This window comes from Eptatretus burgeri, chromosome 13 (assembly GCF_056783735.1).
Source record: "Eptatretus burgeri isolate ZD-2024b chromosome 13, Ebu_testis_v1, whole genome shotgun sequence".
NCBI classification, from domain to species: Eukaryota; Metazoa; Chordata; class Myxini; order Myxiniformes; family Myxinidae; genus Eptatretus; species Eptatretus burgeri.
In genome coordinates, this window is record NC_140973.1 from 51,246,805 (window position 1) to 51,269,170 (window position 22,366).

Sequence of the window (22,366 nt, forward strand, 5' to 3'; positions counted from 1 at the left end):
GTGGGAGTTTGTTCCAAATGTGGAAAAAGAGGAATGAAAGAGTGAAGGTGAGCAGTGATTCTTGATTTTGGTAGTTTTACCAGAAGAGGGTTTTTGGCAGATCTTCAACGCCCTGCAGAAGTATAGGGGGGACAGAACACAAAGAGAGTGGGGGGGGGTGGGCAAGGCCAGAGAGGAGACTGTAGAAGACAGAAAGACCACTGACTTGACTACGGTGAAAGAGTGAGAGGCCCAAAGACTCAGCCTCATTGCGGGATATATCGATGATTCTAAAATCCTTGGTTTCCACAGCGTGAATTTGAGCAGGGTGTGAGGAAGGAGCACCATCCCAGAGGGGAGAGCAGTACTACACCAGGCTGCCGATGAAAGCTTCATAAGTGGTCATTAGCTGAGGTGTGCCAAGGAAGGACTTTGCACAATGCATGACACCCAGTCGTTGACTGGCTTTGGAGGCCAGCTTGGAGATGTGGCTTTGCCAAAAAAGGTCATGGCAGATAGTGAAGTCCAGAAGCTTGAATGAAAGGACTTCTTCAAGGGGATCATTGAGAAAGTAGATGGTGTTTGGGGATGGGGGGAGGGGGGGAGTTCCAGATTGTCCTTTCAAAGAGACAAAGTGACAGTGACAGTGTCAGATTTGTCAGGATTGAAAGCTTCAACGAAAGGTCCTGCTCTGTTCAGTGTTCTAGCTCTTCCATGAGCCTCGACTTTGAATATAAAAAACCCTATAACTGCCTGGCACTGTGCTGTCTGCTTACCTCAGTATATATTACCACCCCCAGTGTGTAACATGTCTTGATTCACATGCTCCAATGTTGTCCCCTGCATTATTGTAGTCCCAATTTTCATTATTCTTACCCAACCCCAGCATCTTACATTTCCCAATGTTAAATTGCATCTGCCAACCTTGAATTTTTTGCCTGGTGTAGGCTTCACGGTTAAGGTGGCTGGCTTGAGATCTTCGGGTCCAGAGTTTGAGCCCCTGTTGTGCCGTTGAAATAACACCAGTTGGGTTGACGCAGCCTCTCATCCTTCTGAGGTCGGCAAAACGAGTACAATGGTCAGAGTGGCGAGTGGCAACCTGCATCGGCGTGGAGATCCATCCAGGACTGGACTCCTGAAACAAATGAAACTGCCTCAGCAGCCCTATGTGCCTAACAGTGTGAAAGGAAGAGTTACTTTACTCTTCACCCCATTGCCCAATCATTGATGTGATTGTAAATAGTAATGTTCCCAGTACTGATCCCTGAGGTACCCCACTACTTACATCCTCCCAACTCGGAACCCTCCCACTCAATTTCCAATCAATCACGGATCCATGTTGTAATCCAGTCAAATACTCACCAGCCTTTCCACAAGCCCTAACCTTAGCTAACAGACTTCTATGTGGTCCCTTATCAAATGTTTCATGAAAGTCTCGATGTCCTACATCCACTTCACTTCCCTCATCCAACCAATCATAAACTGCCGAAACAAAAGAATATATTTGTTCAACATTACCCCCTTTTAGTAAATCCATGCCAACTGCCTTGAAAAAATCCAGAGATGGACCAAGTTCAAATTAATTTCAATGTTTCCCCCATTTGATCCATAATTAACATCTCAAGCATCTTCCTGGTCTTATTCTGCCTCCAGCTTCACATCTCACTGGAATATACTTCCTCTCTACACGACACATTTGCTCCTTGAAGGTTATTCATTTCTTTTGTGATAATTGCTCAATCCTCGTGTTGGACATTTATCAGCAAGAGAGATGTTGAGACGGACAAGCTGCAGGACGGACAAAGAGAAACAGAGATGGAGAATTTTATATTTTGCAAGTGGTGTCAGGCTGGCAGGATGGCTTAGGCCTGAGATATGCACACTCAACACCGAGCTGCCTAGACTGGGTTAGAATCTTGACCCAGGTAAAAACTCACCCCGGCATCTCACAGGCAGGGTGAGGCATCAATACGTATGACATCCATCGGATGGATGTTAAACTGGGTATCCTGTCTGCCAGGTTAAAGATCCCATGGTGTCCTTCGTGAAGAGTAGGTGAGCTATCGCCGGCACCCTGAACAAATTATAAATTGCTTCCCTGACCTACAGAGAGCATTGCATCAGCAGCACAGCCAAGCCCCCAGCCAATGATGCCACTCGTAGCCATGTGCTGTGTAAGGATGAAGATGAAGGTGGGACCTTTCAGTGCATTGACGTGTCTTGAAAGATATTCGTGGTTACTGAATGTTATTACTGCAAAAAAAAAAAAAAATTAATCTTACTTACTTACCTACTTATTTACTTTGGGGACACTACAATTTATTCAATGCCAACATTGTCATAATATCTTCATTTTGTCAGGAAGTGCGTATAATTTAAACTGAACATTACGTGCAAACAAAATGGTACATATAGCTTAACGAAGAATGACTTTTGTTAAATTTATACATTCAACACAAGCTGTTCATGTGTGATTTGGACCACAGGAGGGAAGGTTTCATCCCAAGTTCACACGTCGTCGAAAAAACATGCACCAACCTTGAAGCCTATGAGTAAGTTTATCCAACACACCCCTGTCTCCCCTTCTTCCTTTCACCTCTAATAACCCGAACGAAATTCGAGTTCACCAATGAATTTCTGATCACAAACTACTACCAACATTAACCCTTCAAACATTCACTCCTCTTTCCTGCAAGTGTTTCCTATACATTCAGCCAACTGCTTGTTCTTGGTCCGTGATGTTCGCCAACTTGCTGCTGTCAATATGATAACTTCTATCCTACGTCATTCTGTTCTTCTAATAGCCTCGATCTTTTCCCCTAAAAAAAACCCCCCAAGATTGAGGTCAGTGACTGGGAATCACTGGCACATGGATTAACTTGATAATGATAGACTCTGACATAATTGAGGAATCCAAAGAAATATTGAACAGGTGCACCAATAGCACAGGTGTAGAATATGATCTCATGTAGAATATGAAAAGTTTCTGTGATTATATGGAGTGAGGATAGCTCTGAAATCCTTTGCTCACTCCGACAGTCACCTTCGGCTCTTGTACTCTTGTCTGGATGGCCATGTGTGACGGAAATGCTGTTTTCATGGATTTGCTTTACTTTACAGGTGGTACTCTAAAAATATCTCCAGGAACAAGGCGGAAGAACTGCTTAAACAAGAGGTTGGATGTTTTGTTTTTTTTCTATTACAGTTTCTTTCAAATCATTTATTTGTAGAATAATTGAGGCTTCACATCCTGAATGTATGTAACCAATATGCCTCTATCTGTGAAACATATTTCCATACCTTATTTTTTTTATCCCTACATCAGAGCTATAACTCTTATCGATCATTTATAATGATTTGATCTTTCCATGCAGGGAAAAGAAGGAAGTTTCATTGTGAGAGATTCTAGCCAAGCGGGCATCTACACAGTCTCCATTTACTCAAACTCGTATTCGTAAGTCGCCAAGTGTTGTGCAAACATGACGGCAGATTGTGGTGAAAAATACAAGCGTGAAACGGTTCACTTTGAGAGTCATTAACCCTTTGAACCCTTGCGGCCATTTAACCAGCCACTACTCAAACCCCCATAAACCTGAGTGGTTGGATTTTTTTTCCAGAGAGCCCAGGGTGGGGGCGCTGAAAGTTCAAGGAGCTCAAGGTTCAAAGGATTAATATCTGAAAATTGTACATAACTCCATTCACTACATTTCACAGACATCTCAAGAACAAATTCCTATAAGATGGAGAGGGTTTCATGGGATAATTCATATTGCTGTCACACTGACTGATATCTGATAGCAACATTTGCGAATTGTTATGTTTATGCATGTTGGAAGATAATATTACAATACAATGGAGTTTACCCAAGGATGTGAGCAACACAAGCTAGGATTAGAAATGGGAAGACATTTTGTAGCTTACATATAATCTACATTTTGAAATTCTTTACCTGTAGATGGCATGTGAGGCACTTCCTGGTGGTTTGTTTGTGAGATTAACAGCTGTTGTTGCTCGGTTTCTTTTCCTGAGGAAAGGGATCCCATGTTATCCAAGATGCATAAGTACTGTACAGGTTAAGGTTGAGAGTTTGTTTATTGCCCTGCTGTTGGAAAGAACTTGTTATTATTTATAAAAGAAGGGATTCATAAAAGAACCAAAATTTAAGTTATTGAAGTTGTAATTATTAATTAATTTATTATTATTAATTATATTAACATCTTATTAATTATTAAGATCATTAAAATAAAAAATCTTAAAATTTAAAATTATTTCAATGAAAGTTAAAAAAAAAATTATTAAAGCAAGATTTTTTTTTCCAAAATCCTTTTATTGAAGATTATTTAGGTAGGGTTCCAAATAGGATGATTTTATCCACTGCCAAAGAAATCAGGAGGAAGGGATGCGCATATTAAGAGGGCCGTTCCAAAGGTAATGCCCCAAAAGATTTTTCTCAGCCAAATTTTAATGTAAGAATGTGAAACTTCACTATAATGTCAAAACATAATGTAACAACATAGCCAAATTTTCGACAAAACCTCCATCCTCATCAATGGCTTTACACCACTGAGAAACAAGTGCAAGCATTCCCTGCCAGTAAAATCCATCCTGTTGTCAAAGCCACTTCATATATATATATATATATGACACCGTCATCGCCCTCAAATTTTGTCCATGTAGGACATCTTTTAGTTCTTCAAAAAAATGATAGTCTGATGGTGCTAAATCCAGGCTGTACGGTGGGGGTGGCAGTATAGAACACTCGAGTTTGGTCAAAGCTTATCTGGTGTGCAGCTTGTGTCAGGACGTGCACCATCTTGTGTTGCAGGACCACATCTTTCTTGTCAAGTCGGACTCTGTGCAAAGGCATCTTCAGGGTATCGATGTAGGCTTCTGAGTTTAATGTTCGTCCTTTAGGCATGATGTCCACCAGAATAAGTCCTTTCATATCCAACAAGACAGTAGCTATCATTTTGCTTGCAGAAGGAACTACCTTAAACGTATTTTTCCTTGAGGAGGCCGGGCGGTGTTCACTCCCTTCGTCTCTGGTTCAAGGTGACGAATCTAGGTTTCATCAACTGTAAGATTGTGCAATAAAGATGCCTAGCCCTCTCCATCAAAGTGTCCAAGGAACTCAGAAGAGTTGTCCTTTTGTTGAGTCTTGTGTATTGGTGTCAGCTGTCAAGGCACCCATTTTTCTCAAACCTTCGAATACCCCCAAACTGTTGATTATTCTGCTCACACTGGCTGCACCAACTTCCAAATCCTGTGATAATCATCTCGAGGTGATGCGTCAATCCTGCTGAATTGTGTCGTCAATGTATTGGATGATGTCTGGTGTTGTAACTGGTCAGCCAACCACTGAGTGGCTGGTGATAAAGGTCGGCTTTTCCTTCCTCTGATGTCTATCCACTTCATCCAGTGGCCGATGGAATTTCTATCCACTGTGTCGTCCCCATATATGTTCTTCAGCCATTTGTAAATTTCACCCACTGATTCTCTGATATTAATAACTCAATTACAGCTCTTTGCTGTTAGGGTGGCTGGTTTGGGATCTTAGGGTCCTAAGCTCGAGCTGCATTCGCCACTGGATTAACACCAGGTGGGGTTGACTTAGCCTGTCATCCTTCCAAGGTCGGCAAAATGAGTACCAGTGTACTGGTGTAGGGGCACAGCATCAGTGGCATAGTCGCACCCCAACAAAATGATAGCTACCCAGCAGCCAAGCTGCCATAAGCAAGAAAAAGAAGGAGAATAATAATAATAATAATAATAATAATAATAATAATAAGCTCTTTGCTTGTATGTAATGCGTTTCACTTGAACACGCCATGTTGGATACCACCGACTGCTCCACTACCTTTCGGAAGATAGTAAAACACCACACTGAGGCGTAGGGGGGTCGATTCTTCTTGACAAAGAACATCATCACCACCTGCATGTTTCTCATTTCCTGAAAAAAAAAGGAGGTGTATTACTTTTAGAAAGACCCTCGTATATTTGTGAATTGCTCAAGGACGTGCACACGATTATCTGTAAGGAGTAATCTGTATTTTATTTATGCAGAGGTGGAGGGAGAAGGATGAAATGGAAAAAGAGGAATATAATTTTTTTAAGGTACAGAAGAGGAGAGGGGATAAATTTATGGGGTGAGAAGGGCAGGGGTGGAATAAATAATGTGACTCGTATGACAGGTTGGAATGATTTGATTTGAAATAGTCAGAGACTGGAAGATATGATGTTTTGAAGCAAGAAAAAGTGTTATTTTAAAACACTACATGTACAAATGTTACCCTATTTTCTTTATCTTCTGGGCCTTTCATTTTGAGAGTACAGCCTCGTGAGCGTGCGAAAGCCTGAAGCCTCGGCCTAGCGTCAGGTGTGCTTACATCTTCTTTATTTATTATTAGACATCGCACATATGTAAATGAACACTCGTTTTACTCTGCACGCGTTACACATTTCATGCAACGAATTTCACCTCCCTGCACCTTGTATTTATTGTTATTTGTTTTAAACGCTTCTCCACATCGGCATTGAGGCCCGGTTGCAAGTCACCGTCTACATTTCCAAATGAAGAGACGTAATTACTCTACAATGGAAAATGTTTTTTGAGGTTATTTTATCCTTACAAAAATCGACCATCGTGAACACACAGTCGTGTGAAAAGATTGGCCTTTAAAACCCTTCTTAAATCATCCTTTTGAAGGGGGACAGACATCACACAAACACACATTGTGTTTTATATGGTAGATGATTGTTTTAAGGGGTTGTGCATGCTTTTGCATTAACCGATCTTGGAGGATGACCAAAAAAAACTATAATGTTGCCTGTACAGAGGTGGTGGTATAGTGAAGCATTACCAGGTGCGGGAAGTGGATACGTCAAGTAAGAAGTACTATCTGGCTGAAAAGTATCTTTTCGACAGTATCCCTGCACTCATCAACTACCACATGCACAATTCTGCAGGTTGGTAGTGATCTACACCTAGTTTTAAGTTTAGCATTGGGTCTTGGAAGTAAACTTCTAAAGACATTGAATTGATAAATTGATTTGTTTGACATCTGTGTTGGGATTCCAAAACGAATTACTTGATGTTTGTTACCTACCTTAAAATCACAGACCTTTACTTACAACATATCCTGCTGCTAAGAGCGAATTCCATCTCTCGAGTGGAAGGTTCAGGTGGGCAGGTGGGGGGAGGAGGGGGGAATTCCAAAATTCAAAACTTTGACAAAAGCAAAATAAAAGCTATGTCAAAAACTTTTAAAACATTCCCCAGCAAAATTACTCTGAGAATGAATGATCTGTACCTCTGCAGTTTTTAACCACTACGGCTCACAATAAAACTGTAGTTCTTGATGGAATGAATTTTGTGGACATACTTGCATGCATCACAATCTTGGGAAGCAAGACAGCTCAAGCTTGTAGTGAACTGTACACATCTCTGTTTCTAGTCCTGGGTTCAGCTCTCAATTGGGTCAAGTGTATTTGATTCAAACTGCTGTTCAAGTGCAGTAATGGCAGGTGGAATTATATCTCGGACCATGCCACACTTCACAGGGGACTAAACCTGCCTATTCCAAATTCAATTATCGGAAAGTTGAAGATCCCAAAATTTCAAGGGTCATCCTTTTGGCAGGTACGAATGAATTATTTTCCATTCTACATTTTCTTTCTATCCCACCAATTACAGACCTTCTGGAATCCCTCCCCCACCCTATCCCACCAACTCCCTCTCTGACTGTTTCAGGGCATTTAGAGGAACTTGTAAATATCACATGCATTCAGCGGATACCAGGAAGAGAGACATACGTTTGTGTGAAATAGAGGGACATTAAGAGACATAGGACAAATTAACACAATATAAGGTGTCTTGTGGTGATGAAATTGGCAGTGCGGTGGAGTGGATCGGCTCTTCGAGCGGCGGTTGATCTTTGTGCCCGTGGAGTTGAGGAGGTCTTAGCATGGGAGTCGAGGAGCGTATTTGCTTGAGCGTGATGAGGAACAGATTGAGTGACTTTTGAACTGTGATTTTTGTGAAGGAACCGAGTGACTTTTGAACTGTGATTTTTGTGAAGGAACCGAGTGACTTTTGAACTGTAAAGGTTCAGAAGCAAGGTCGGCTTGGTAGTTTAAATGTGGGACCAATGATGGTGGGAGCAGAATCGAAGTGGTGGATATGATGCAGAGAAGGAGGTTGGAAGTTATGGGTGTGCAGGAGACCAGATGCAAAAGAGACAACGTGAAGAGGTTGGTAGGAGGAAACAAGCCATTGCATGCGGGTGAGGATGTAAAGAATAATGGTGTGGGAATAATATTGTCAGAAGATATCAGCAAGCAGATGGTCAGAGTGGAAATATGGGAGGGACAGATAGTTATAGGATGGGTGGTGATGCAAAGGTAAATGGTTTGTGTTATGTTGGTTTATGGGCCACAAACGGGAAGGACTGGGTGGAGAAGCAGGAATTCAGGGATGCACTGGAGAGGATGATGGGAATGGTTTAGCTGGACAGGATGCTGTGCATTGGTGGGGACATTAATGCACACGTGGGAGTTGCAGAACTGGGTAAAAAGAATGTGTTTTGCTAAATTTAGTTTGGGAACGAGGAATAGAGATGGTAAAGAACTGTTAGAGCTGGTGGCAAGGAATGGGATGGCCATAGCTGGTTCATTCCTTCAAAAGCGGGAAAGCCACACGATTACGTATTGGAGTGGACAACATAGAACAGAACTGAGTTTGTTGGTGGTAAGGAAGTGATAGTTGTTGAGGTTTAAGGATTGCAAGGCAGTGGTGGGATTGCATTTTTCCACCCAGCACAAGCCTGTAGTGTTTGTGGTACAGATAGAGAAAAGGAGAGAGGTAATGAGCAGGGGCCAGAAGATTATTAGGTCGTGAGCGTGATGGTGTCATCACAGAGTACACAAGAATGTCGTTGTCGAGTACAAGGAGAAGATGAGGGCTCAGTGTGAACTTGGAGAAGAAGCAGAAGGTTTGGAGGAGTGGAATAAGTACAGAGGCATTTAGGGGAATTGCAGAAGTTTTGTGTAGAAGGACGTCGGGAAAGAGTGCATCATCAAGGGATAGAAACCAGATATGGTGGATGAAGGAGGTAGCGAAGGCAGTTGGTGAAAAGAAGGAGGTTTGCAAGAGGATAAAGAAGATTGAAGAAGAGGGGGTGCAGCCAGAATCAGGGTTGCTGCACCTGCATGGGCAGATGAAGAAAGCAGCAAGGAGAGCTGTGGATAAGACAAGGAATGATATGGAAGAGGAGGTACATAACAAGTTGGAAGCGGATGGTGGGAGAAAGATGATATAAAAATTGGCTCGTGGCAGGGATGAAGAATGAAGATGGCAAGGACATGAAGGGAAGGCGGTGATTAACGATGGTGGTGGGAGGCTCGTGACAGACGGGGCAGTATTGAAAGTGTGGGAACGGTTTTTCAAAGAGCTGTTGAACCGAGAAGGAAACAACGGTGAGTTGGAGCTCCCATGTTATGTAAATGGAAAAGTGGAGTTGATGGACATCACAGAGGAGGAAGTGCAGACGGCATTGAAGAGGACGAAGAAGGGAAGAGCACCAGGTATGGATGAGGTATGTACAGTAATGATAATTGCAGTAGGAGAAGTTGGAGTCAGTTGGACAAAGAGGCTGTTAAATGTGTGTATGAGAGTGGGTCAATCCCGTAGAAGTTGAGGACAGGGTTAATTGTGCTGATATGGAAGGAGAAAGGAGATGTTGAAGATCCGGGGAAGTACAGGGGCATGATGCTCCTAAAGGCGCTGTCACACCTTGATGATTTAGCAAGCAATGGCAACGTATAAAAATGTATGTCAAACGTTGGCGTATGCTGAAATTTTGATGTTTTTTTTAAAGTTTTGGTCGTATTCATAACGTGTTGGTCGTATGCATAACATATTAGTAATGGGCACAGAACGTTTCGTTGTCTTATAGATAACTTATACCAACGATTGCTTAGCCTGTTGACGGCGTTCACAACCTATGCCCAACGATAGTTTAACTTAGGCATAGCGCGCTGCACGTATCGCCGACGAACTCGTGGCATAGCCTGTTAAAAACCTGCCGCACGCCGATTTAAATCATAACCGCCTGAAAATTGGAAGTGTCAACCACGCAGTCACACCCTGACGATTTAGCCAGCGTATGCCGACCTATGAAAAATGTGTCTAAAACGCTGGCACACGTCGAATACGGTATGGGTAAGTTGTGTATACGTTAAGAGCACGCTGAAAAACGAGGAAGTACGCTGTCATATTTCGTGGTACGTTTAGTACGTCGTGAAATTTCAAGCATGCTGAAAATTTTACGACGTACTCACCGTATGGCTCACACGTTCCGCTACCCTGGGGATATGTTGTTGGCACGATATGCGATCGTTGACACACGTCGACACAAGTTCCTTGTAAGTTACTCATAAGTCGAAACACGTCGAGGTAATGTTTAGCATAACCGAAACTTATTTTCTCCGTCAAGGCACATTTTCTTTTTTTTCCCCTTGGCTCCGTGAAGGCACGTGACGAAATATCTGAAGTTGTTGTTGTTGTTTTTATTTTTTTTTAGTCTATCACGAATTTTAAAATATATTTGGACATTTGCTTTTAAGTTTCGACGTCGACGTGACAATATCCTCAAACAGAAAATATTCACAGAGGAGGAACTAAGAATAAGACATGAGCAAACTGAAGAGGCAATCGGACGTGACGTAACGGCACGTGACGAAATATCGGAAGTTATTGTTGTTGGTTTTTTTTTAACGCTGCTAATACACCATTATACATTAGATGTAAATTAGAAACACGTTCAGTAAGTTCTGTGGTCGTCCAAAAGATGTCAATCAAATACGTCTACATACGTCAATATGCGTTGGAGGTACGTTACACAAAGGTTCAAAGCACGTTACTCATCGGTTGGAAATAAGTTTCGGGTACGCTAAGCATTACCTCGACGTGTTTCGACTTATGAGTAACTTACAAGTAATGTGCCTCGACATGTGTCTACGATCGTGTAACTTGCCTACAACAAGTTACTCAAAGGTTATAAATAAGTTTCGGGTACGCTAATCATTACCTCGACGTGTTTCGACTTATGAGTAACTTACAAGGAACTTGTGTCGACGTGTGTCAACGATCGCATAACGTGCCTACAACTTATGGCCAGCCTAGCGGAACGTGTGAGTCATACGCTGGCATACGTCATAAAATTTCAAGCATGTTAAAATTTGAGGACAACCACAAAGTACAACGATGAAAGCCAGTGTACTACGACGTATGGCAGTGCTTTTCAGCGTGCTCTTAACGTATACAAAACTTACCCATAACGTATTCGACGTGTGCCGGCGTTTTATCCCAATTTTGCATACGTCAGGCATACGTTGGCTAAATCATCAAGGTGTGACAGGGCCTTAAGTCATGTAATGAAGGTGATGGAGAGGATTCTGGATGGGAAGATAAGGAAAAGTGTGGAGGTGGAGATTGGAGAAGAGCAGCAGGGGTTTAGAAAGGGTAGAGTGATGACAGATGGGATGTTCGTGCTGAGACACCTGGTGGAAAATGAGGTTGGAGGTGCAAGGTGAGATGGCATTGGGATTTGTGAACCTGGAGAAGGCCTACAACACTCTCCCGAGAGAAATGGTGATGACAACACTGAGATAGATGGACGTTTCAGAAGCAGAAGCTGGGTTGGTGAAAGGGAAGTACAAGGGAATGAAGGGAAGAGTTTTGGTTGGTCCTGGGATGTCTAAGGAGTTCAGTGTGAACATCGGTTTGAGACAGGGAAGCTCTCTCAGCCCACTTGTGTTTGTGATGGAGCTGGTAAGCAGGAAGATGAGCTTGAGGGGTAGTATGCGGAGGATGCTGTATACGGATGATCTGGCTGTTGTGGTGGAGAGTATGTGGGAGATGCAGGAAGTACTGGGGAGTGGAAGGAGGCATTTGGGAAGCATGGGCTGAAGATGAGTGTGGAGAAGACTAAGGTGATGTGGGTCTGGCAGCTGAGAAATCAAATTAATTTCAGGTTAGAGGGGAAGGAGATCAGACAGACAGAGAAATAGATTTAAATAATTTGGGAGGAGCAGTGACCCAGGATGGTAAGTCTGAGGTCGAGGTGCAGAAGAGGATTCAGTTGGGGTGGGAATGCCTGGAGGGTGGAGAGAGTAATGCAAGACAGAAAGATACTGCATGAAGGAAATTGAAAGGGAAGGTTCTGATGTCGTGTGCAATGTCGGCCGACCTTTACTGTCTGGAGATGGTGGCATTGACAGAGAGACGACAACAGAGGCTGCAGGTTTGTGAGAACAACTGGGTCAGGATTGTGGGAGTGCAGAGGGTGGATAGGAGGATGGATGAACTGAGGGAGGAGGTTGGTGTGAAGATGAACTTGACGGGAGGTTGGTGAAATGCCGGCTGAGATGGGCTAGCGCTAGACACTTGGTGCAGATGGGGGAAGAGAGAATGGCAAAAAGTTTGGGTAAGTTGAAGGAGCAAGGTAGGAGGAAAAGAGCTAGACTGTGGTTGGGATGGGAGGACTGTGTGAGGAGGGATATCCATAAGGTAGGGGTGGTTGGAGAGTGGAGGGAGTTGGCTGAGTACAGAGGGAGGTGGAGGAGTATCGTAGTCAAAGCAGGGTCGAAGCTTGGTGCCATCGGTCCTCACCCCTTATAAAGGGAAGAGGAAGAGAAGAATAAGAAGAAGGTACTTAAACTTGAGGTCTCAGTAGTATGAATGAGTGATTTTTGGTGGTCAAGGTACAACAGGTGAAAGGGGTTAAAGGAGAAACAGTTGATAAAGAATGCACAACCTAACCACAGCATGAGAAAGGGAGGAGGGGCTCAGCCAGCATAGAAAGCCCAAAGGTAGAAATGGGAAAGGCCATGATCTTTCATTGGGCAGCAGACCTCAAGGTCTGGAGGGAAGACCATGAGAAATAAACTCAGCAAGAAAATTCCATGGATGAAATAAAAGGAGGATGAAATAAATAGTGGTAAGTGTTCTTCTTCTAGCATACACAGCATGTGGCTGCGGAGAGCATCGTTTGCTGGTGGCACAGCAGTGCCACTGATGCAGTGCCCCCTATAGGTGAGAGCAATAATTTTTAATTTGGCCAGGGAGCCGGTGATAGGCCTCCTACTCTTGGCAAAAGACATTGTGGGATCTTTAACTTCCACAAATTAATAACAGCAGGTGGGACACCCAGTTTAAGTCGATCCGAGGAATGCCACATATAATACATTGATGGGACACTCTGCCTGTGAAACACCAGATTGACAATTTATAGCTGGGTTGGGATTCACATTCCAAGCTAGATAGCTCAGAGGTGATTGTGTGTACCTATAGGCGATCCTGCCGGCCTGAAGTAGATGTTAAAATCTAGACTTGGGGAAAGCTACCAAAGTAATTACAACAATTCTTGTGCAATGGGGCAGGGGGAGGTTGTCAAGGCTGGAGTTCCCCAAGGCAGTATTCTGGGTCCAGTGCTCTTCCTGATCTTCATCAATTATCTCTCTGACTCTGGAAACCCTCTTTATCTATTTGCTGATGACTCCACCCTCTGCCGTGACATCCCTCATCCTTTAGACAGGCAAGCTGCAGCCTCTTCCCTCTCTTCAGATCTGGATATAATCGCAAGATGGTCAAACACTTGGAATATGCGTCTCAATCCTGACAAATCTCACACTCTCACGATCTCTCTCCAAAACAACCGTCTGGTAAATCCTCCTATCTATTTCCTTAACAATCCTCTTGAGCGAGTTCACTCATTCAAACTCTGGGGTCTCATGATTAGCCATGATCTGTCTTGGGCAAACCACAATTCAAAGTTGGCCTCCAAAGCCAGCCGCCGGCCGGGCATCCTCTGTCATGCAAAGTCCTTCCTTGGCATACCTGAACTGTGATCCACCTACAGGGCTTTCATCTGCAGCTTGAGAGAGAGAGAGAGAGCACTGCTCTTCCCTCTGGGCTGGCTCCACTGCCTCACACTGACGTCTTGCTCAGCTTGACATCATGGAAACCAAGACCTCCAACATTAGTGGAATCTCTAACGATGAAACTCAAAGTTAATCGTTCAAAGTTTTTTTTTTTTTTTTTTTTTTTTGTTCCAAAAACGTTTATTTCATTCCAAGTAAATCGATTTTTAGCTTCCTACTCCTCCATATGCAGCACAAGGCTGCAGGTAGCATCAATCGTTGCGGGAACAGCTGTGCCACTGATGCAATGCTCCGATGACCAGTACACTCGTACTCATTTCACAGACCTCAGAAGGTCTGAATTACAGCTGAGTCAACCCCACCTGGTGTTAATTTAATTAAATTACATTTTCTCACTTGAATTGGATGGAGTGTTGTGATACTTTTACTGCAAGTTCTCTTGATGGCTCATATTTGCTTTCTGACAGGTCTCGTGTCGCGGCTCAGATACCCTGTGTGCACACGAAGTGGAACCGCTCCATCTACTGCTGGCTTCAGTTACAGTGAGTTGAGGCAACCTGTTATATAACAATATACAATAATATACAGCGCACTCAGAAAGTATTCACACCCCTCGAATCTTGTTATGTTTTGTTGTGTTACAACCTGAATTTAAAATGGATTAAATATTAATTTATTTCACCGATCCACGCAAAATACCCCACAATGACAAAGTGAAAACATGTTTTTAGAAATTTTTACAAATTAATTAAAAGTGAAAAGGTGAAATGTCTTGCGTCAATAAGACTTGAACCCCCTGAGTCAATACTTTGTAGAAGCTCCTTCGGCATTGATTGCAGCTTCCAGTCTTCTTGGGTCGGTCTGTATCAGCTTTGAACATCTGGATTTGGGGATTTTCTCACATTCTTCCTTGCAGATTTGCTCGAGCTCTGTCAAGTTGGATGGAGAGCGTCGGTGAACAGCGATGTTCAAGTCTTTCCACAGATTCTCAATGAGATTCAAGTCTGTTCTTTGACTGGGCCACTCAAGGACTTTCACCTTATTTTACTGATGCTATTCCAGTGTTGCTTTGGGTCATTGTCCTGTTGGATTGTAAATCTTCACCACGCTCTAAGGTCTTTTGTATTCTGAAGCAGGTTCTCCTCAATGATTTGCCTGTATTTGGCTCCATTCATTGTTCCCTCTATCCTTACAAGTCTCCCAGTCCCTGCAGATGAAAAGCATCCCTATAGCATGATGCTTCCCCAACCATGCTTCATGGTAAGGGTAGTGCTCGATGGGTGATGAGCTGTGCTCGGTTTCCAACAGACGTAGGTGCTTTGCATTCAAGACAAAGAGTTCAATTTTCATCTCATCAGACCACAGAATCTTTTGCCTCATGTTCTCAGAGTCTTTGACGTGCCTTTTTGTAAACTCCAGGCATGCTGTCATGTTCCTTTTTCTCAGGAGTGGCTTCCGTCTGGCCACTCTCCCATTAAGCCTAGATTTGTGAAGTGTTGCAGAGATTGTTGTCCTTTTGGCAGGTTCTCCTATCTCAGCCAAGGAAGTCTGTAGTTCTATGAGAGTGGTCAATGGGTTCTTGGTCACTTCCCTGACCAAGGTCCTTCTTGCCCGGTTCCTCAGTTTGGTCAGACAGCCAGCTCAAGGAAGAGACTGGGTAGTTCCATATTCTTTCCATTTCCTAATGATGGAGCTCACTGTGCTCTTGGAAACTTTCAACACTCTACAAATTGTTTTATACCCTTCCTCATATCTATGTCTCCTCACAGTTCTATCTCTGAGTTCTACGGACAGCTCCTTGGACTTCATGGTCGAGTTTCTGCTCTGACGTGCACCGTCAACTGTGGTACCTTGTATAGAAAGGTGTGTTTCTTTCGAAATCACGTCCATTCATTTGAATTGGCAACAAGTGGACTCCAATCAAGTTGTAGAGACACCTCGAGGATGAACAAAGGAAATTGGATGCACCTGAGCTCAATTTGGAGTGTCATAGCTAAGGTGCTGGATATTTATTGACTCAAGGGGCATTTCAGCTTTTCATTTTCAATAAATATTTTTTTAAATTTCTCAAAACAGGTTTTCACTTTGTCCATTATGGGGTATTTTGTGTTGATCGGTGACAAAAAAAAATTAAATTTAATCCATTTCAAATTCAGTCTGTAACAACAACATGTGACAAAAGTGAAGGGATGTGAATACTTTGTGAAGGAACTGTATAATAATTTATAATCAGAGCGACGACTATTTAACCCATCACTTGTACATTCATTCATTCATGTGCAGATTGTGGCTCCTGGTAGCATCATTGCTGGGAATTCGGCTGTGCCGCTGATGCAGTGCCCCGCATGGATTAGAGCAGGAATTTGGAACTTGTTCAAAGTGCCGGTGATAATTCACCGATTTATTCGCAAAGGAACCATGGGATCTTTAACGTTCATCAACTCATTCTGGGAGACGGACGCCTGGTTTATTGTCCATCCGATGGAGAGCACTTGCAATGATGCCTCGCCTTGCTTGCGAGACACGAGGATGACAGACTATAGCTGGGCCAATATTATCACCCATGCTGGATGGCTCAGAGATGATACTTATCCTCCATTTCACTCCGAAATTTTCTCAAAAAGTGGGAAAAGAATTTACACGAACCACCCCCTCCCACCATCAATACACAACCTTCCCCCAGCCCCTCTTCCCTGCTCATTCTGTCATGTTACTCCTTCATTCATCATCCTGTCATCCTCGTGTCTCAAAATGTCGGTCTTGAGACCCTCTTTCATATGATATGCAAATTCGGTTCATTGGTTCAAGAATCAGGTCATGTCCTCGTAGGTCAAAAGGTCACGAAAATTTGGGTCAAGTGAAAATCTGACCTATCTCTGAAACATGCCCCACAGAACATGGCACATCCATATTTTACCCTCTCTGAGGGTCTATCCCATCACCGTAGGTGCCAAGGAACACAATCATATGAATAAAGTGGAATTTGTTGCAATAAAATGAAAACAGCACAGAATGGAAAGCGGTCGACTTTCAATCTGATCACTTTTTGGCCACCGCTACAACGATTTCCTGTTGGGAAACTTAAATGGTTATGATGTCACGCCCGTTCACCCTACATAGCCAAATTAACCCTTAAACTGTTTGCATTGGAAGACTCTTCCATGTGATATTACCTTTATGGAGATTGGGCCAATAATGAGGTCACTCGAGGTCAAAAGGTCACGGAAATCTATGAGAATGCCAAAGGAACACAAATCAAATCGGTACATGACACTTAAATATGGTACCTTGTACGAAACCAACGATTAATTCCGCCAGTTTAATTGCAGGTAGGTTGCCATCACAATAGGTGGCAGCACCTGTACAGGTGCCTCAATTACATAAAACAGAGAGTGATTGTACACGTGCTATGCTATATTAGGCATGGTTCTTTGAAAGTTTCTCCAATTTGCTGTAAAATTCCTGTGAAAACGTGAAAAGGCAATGCAGAACAATGTTTTATGAACCATGAAGAAGTAAGTATCTTATAGTTTTCTATACTTAATTGAAGTCAACAGGTTATTCGGCAAAGCAGCAACCGAGTTTAAGGAGGCCAACATTCAAGCCATATTAAATGTCATAGAGAAGAATGAGAATCCCTTCCTCACTCCCCCAAAAGAGAAAATGCTCCACAATATCTAAACCAAGGAAGTCGTGTCAGAAGATATCGGAGAACAGCTGCTCTCAATGTGGAGAGAATCGGCAACGATACCTACGAGAAACTTCGTAGAGAAAGGTTTGACTGTCAGACACGATTCATCGCACCAACCTTAAAACCTTCGCTGCAATCTGCAAGAATTCATTCACACACAAAGGAACAGCAAAACTGAACTAGCGAGAAGATGCTCAGATGAAACGTACACTAGAGATTGCAAAGAAACGAGGACGGACTATGGAGGAACTCCGGCAGTACGATGTGTGTACAACGTCTCCTCTCTGATGACGAAGGCCTAATGACCAAGCCAATTAAAAGTGAAATTGTCCATGAACTTGAAGCTCATCTCAGCGACCAGGACCCAAGAACACCCAGACCTGATGACTCAATGAGAACATGCTGTATAGTTGATGTGATGGCAAACATTCGCAAGATCCAAACAAAGAGTTCAAAAAATTTGGGTGACTTCTGTGATGCCTTTCTCGGCTATGTTGCCTCTACAGCAAAGGGTGCCTCGAGAATTGATTTTGTGTTTGATTCCTACATGGGAACGTCTTTGAAGGATTCTGAGCGCCAAAGGCGAGAGAAGAAGTCACCCAGAGAACTGCATGATGTGTCCAGGGAAACCCCTCCCCCTCGAGAAATGGACAGGTTTTGGCCATCCAGTGTCAACAAAGCAAAATTTGAATCCCTCATTCATGCAGAGGCGCTGGTACGGAATTGGAGTGCTCCGACGTTGGAGATTATAGTCAGTCATTTCTGTGGACCAGACAGCATCGTCGTTTCTTGTTGGTCCATGACATCGAGACCTGTAGAGGTTCCACAACTCAAGTGTAATGTAGAAGAGGCTGATATGAGGATTATACCACATGCGATGCATGCTGTTAAACAAGGTAAAAATCGTATCGTAGTCCTATCGTCAGACACGGATGAGTTGATTTTGCTGATGTTCTACTTGAGCGAGCTGAATGCGAACGGCCTCGAAGAACTCTGGGTGAAGGGGTTGGTGACTCGACAAGATACATTCCGATACATATCCTTTCAAAGAGGATCGGACGAAGTTTGTGTCAGGTTTTGCCCGCTGTCCACACACTAACTGGGTATGACTACACAAGTAAAGTTGGAACCAAGCATGCTGCTCTAATAGCCAATCCAGAGATGTACTATAAGGACTTTGTGGTGGTGACAGGTAACCTGGATACAGTAATCGATAAAGCAGAAGCCGATCTGACACAGGTCCTTCAGAAAGGAACAACGATGAAAACCATGAACCAGCTCCGAAGCCACAGGTATCATCATGCCAAGCGGTCATGTTTGGATGACCTGCCACCCGCAAGTCATGCCATTCGGTTGCACATTTTGAGAGCCTACTTTGCTACAAAAGAGATGGTGTCCCTCCTCTCATCATGCGAACCCTCTGACCCAAGACAGTTTGGTTTCGAATTTATCGATGATCTTCTGGTCCCAAGCAGGGGGAACAATCCAATTCCTGAAGACAATGCAATCCACTGCACATGTCAAAAGTGTGGAACTCCGAGATGTCCTTGCCGCGGTTCGAACAATCCCTGTTGTACATTTTGCACTTGTCAAAGTGACTCGGAAAAGTCAGGATGTCAAAATGTATTTGGTGTCGTCAGAAAGTGAGTGACTGACTCATGAGTTTATACACATTTCCAAACCAGAATCACATTCCACCAGTTGGTATGTGTTTACTTACTATGTCAGAGTGGCAGTTTTCGTTTATTGTTTAGACCGGATGGTGGTCATGAAGTACATTCCATTCATATCTGTATTTTTTGCATCTATTCCAAAAAAAATGACCCCAAGAGAGGACAAAAATATGGATCTGGCATGTGCTGTTGTGAATTTTCCACAGGAATTTTCACTTGACCCCAATTTCCGTGACCTTTTGACCTCTCGTGACCTCATTATTGGCCCAATCTTCATAAAGGTAATAATCACATGGAAGAGTCTTCCAAGGCAAACAGTTTAAGGGTTAATTTGTCTATTTAGGGTGAACGGGCGGCGTGACATAATAACCATTTAAGTTTCCCAACAGGAAATCGTTGTAGCGGTGGCCAGAAAGTGATCAGATTGAAAGTCGACCGCTTTCCATTCTGTGCTGTTTTCATTTTATTGCAACAAATTCCACTTTATTCATATGATTGTGTTCCTTGGCACCTATGGTGATGGGATAGACCCTCAGAGAGGGTAAAATATGGATGTGGCATGTTCTGTGGGGCATGTTTTAGAGATAGGTCAGATTTTCACTTGACCCAAATTTTCGTGACCTTTTGACCTCTAGTGACCTGATTCTTGAACAAATGAACCTAATTTGCATATCATATGAAAGAGGGTCTCAAGACCGACATTTTCAGGAACCAAGCATGCTGCTTGTAGTTTGTGTTTCTAGGGTGTAAGACTGCAAAGTAACAGGCGTTTTCATTTCCACTACCCCCAATAATTGGCCCGACACTTTCCGTCGGAACCCCCAAAAGAGGAACCATTTTCACACTTATTGCCGGGTTATGGAAATGGTAACCAAGTTTTTCTGTTAAGGGAAGTGAGTAACTTAGGGTACGTTTTTTGCACACGAGGACCCCCCAAGCTGATACATTATACAGCTCGTCAATCATCTTTGACCACCTCCCATCTGCCCAGTGAAGTCTGCTCACTTCCAATTGTACAGAAGCTCATGGCATCCATTAAAGCTGCTGCTATAAAGTCTTTTCTCATCTGAAACATCCTGGCACGATCCCTGACCCTCAGTTTGGATTTCAGCCTGGTTACTCAACTCTGAACTTGCTGTCACTCTTCTGTTAGTAATGGATGGAAGTCCTAAATCTAAATCTCAAAATAAAAATAGGTCAGACTTTTCTCCCTCGATATATTTCAGGCATTTGGCATCGTCTTGCATTCTGCTCCGCTTGCCAACTTCACTAACTGTGGCTTCCAATGCCACCTCCATTCCTGGATTTCTGACTTCCTCCACTCACGCAGTCAATGTGATGCTATCAATGGAACCATCTCCTCTCCTCTCTCAGTGAGGCTGGAGTGCTTCAAGGCATGCGTCTTTGGCCCAGTCTTGTTCCTCATCCGCAGATGCTCTGGAAGGCTTTGTTTGCAAACCACTCTACTTCTGTTTGCAGATGAGTCTGTATTATGTCATCAGTGACTCATCCCACTGACAGGCAAACAGCCATGTCACTTTCTGCCGGTCTGTAATCCATTATACGTCGGTCTGATAAATCGAATGCATCTTTCAGTCCAGGCAAATCTCACAGTATCATCCTATCACTCAGGAAGGATCATCAAACGAAACTACCCACCTATCTATTACTCACCCGTGGTCAGCTAGTGGAAGAGGTTCTGTCTCGACCTTATATCGGCCTCATCATCAGCCAGGACCAGGTATTTTATGGACGGTAGAGGCAAAATCTCTGCTCGATGACCATGTTAATCGCCAAGATTCAATTTGGTGGTGCAAGTGGAATTATCCAACATGGAGGTTGGGTCCTCCCTTTTGGACGCAGCTACGTCACAGGGGGAATTGTATGATGATCATCGGCGTGATAATACTCCTTGGACGTCTCCGCACTTCATTTGAAGAAGAAGTAGAAGACATCAGTGGTTCCAACACTACATAAGACACATGATATGGACAACACATTCGAGCAAAAGGATGGGGGTGGGGAGGGGGGCAGGGGTACCTCCCTATTATCGTCAAATTGTACAATGTTACTTGGATGAGGTGTTCCTTCAACGTTGGATTGGCAGATGATGACCAATTGATTGATTTCCCAAATCACTCAATTTTGGACAATTGATTTCTTCTGTAGGGGCTTCATAAACTATGGAGATTATCAAACTAAATCATGTGACATAAATGATCTTCATCATAATCAAACAATTATTTGGTTCCATTCACAACGACCTTGTACTTAGGTTTGCAGATCTGTCACCTCCAGATACAAGGAACGTGTGTGTGTGTGTGTGTGTGTGTGTGTGTGTGTGTGTGTGTGTGTGTGTGTGTGTGTGTGTGTGTGTGTGTGTGTGTGTGTGTGTGTGTGTGTGTGTGTGTGTCAGTATTGAGAGGAAACATTTTGATCTGTTTTATTTATTTAAATTTAAATATTACTAGTCCCAATTCACAGGTTTATTCGGTACCTTTGAATCGCTCTTTAATTCCCGAATGCACTTTCAACAATACTCTCGTAATACATGCATTATATAATTACAGACCACATTTTGTCTCATTGGTTGGAGGCTATCGATGAGGTCGTGTCAGTATTTTGATGCATATGTACCTGTGTAAAGGTGAGGATCTCCTGGGACAGGGCATCGCGGGTTGCTGTTAAAAGGCACTGGGGCAGGAGGTTAAAAAAAAGAGAGGGGGCAAGGTCAAATGAGCAGGGAGGGCAGTGCACCCAGCCATTCCACTCTTGGGGAAACTCAATACATGGAGTTTGGCAGAAGCTTAAGTAACACCAGGGGATGCTATGACAGTGTGGTTTAAGTCATGGGAATGAAGGTCCAATGAGTCCTTCATATGGAGAAAGACTTTGGGTGGTGGGGGGGGGGGGGTTCAGAGTTTAGTTTCCACCAAATTTGCAACTGTCATCTAATCTTAACTCTTGACATTTAATTTGTCTCCTATTCATGCAAGCTTGAAATGTTAAAAATTATTCTGAGAGTAATCAGAAGTCCTGGGTTGCGTATCACAAATGATTAAGTGCTACCCTCTGATCATGT

At 43.2% G+C, this 22,366-nt stretch overlaps 1 protein-coding gene across 3 annotated transcripts in view; it reads left to right on the forward strand.

The window, feature by feature from the left end:
- LOC147014464 (tyrosine-protein kinase Tec-like) overlaps window positions 1-22,366 on the forward strand; it is a 123,089-nt gene that overhangs the window by 74,174 nt on the left and 26,549 nt on the right. For all 3 annotated transcript variants that reach the window (XM_085852414.1, XM_085852413.1, XM_085852412.1), the window contains 5 exons: window positions 2,466-2,531; window positions 3,100-3,154; window positions 3,354-3,433; window positions 6,815-6,945; window positions 14,388-14,462. In XM_085852414.1, the coding sequence (XP_085708540.1) occupies window positions 2,466-2,531; window positions 3,100-3,154; window positions 3,354-3,433; window positions 6,815-6,945; window positions 14,388-14,462 (407 nt within the window). The remainder of the gene's footprint in view (window positions 1-2,465; window positions 2,532-3,099; window positions 3,155-3,353; window positions 3,434-6,814; window positions 6,946-14,387; window positions 14,463-22,366) is intronic.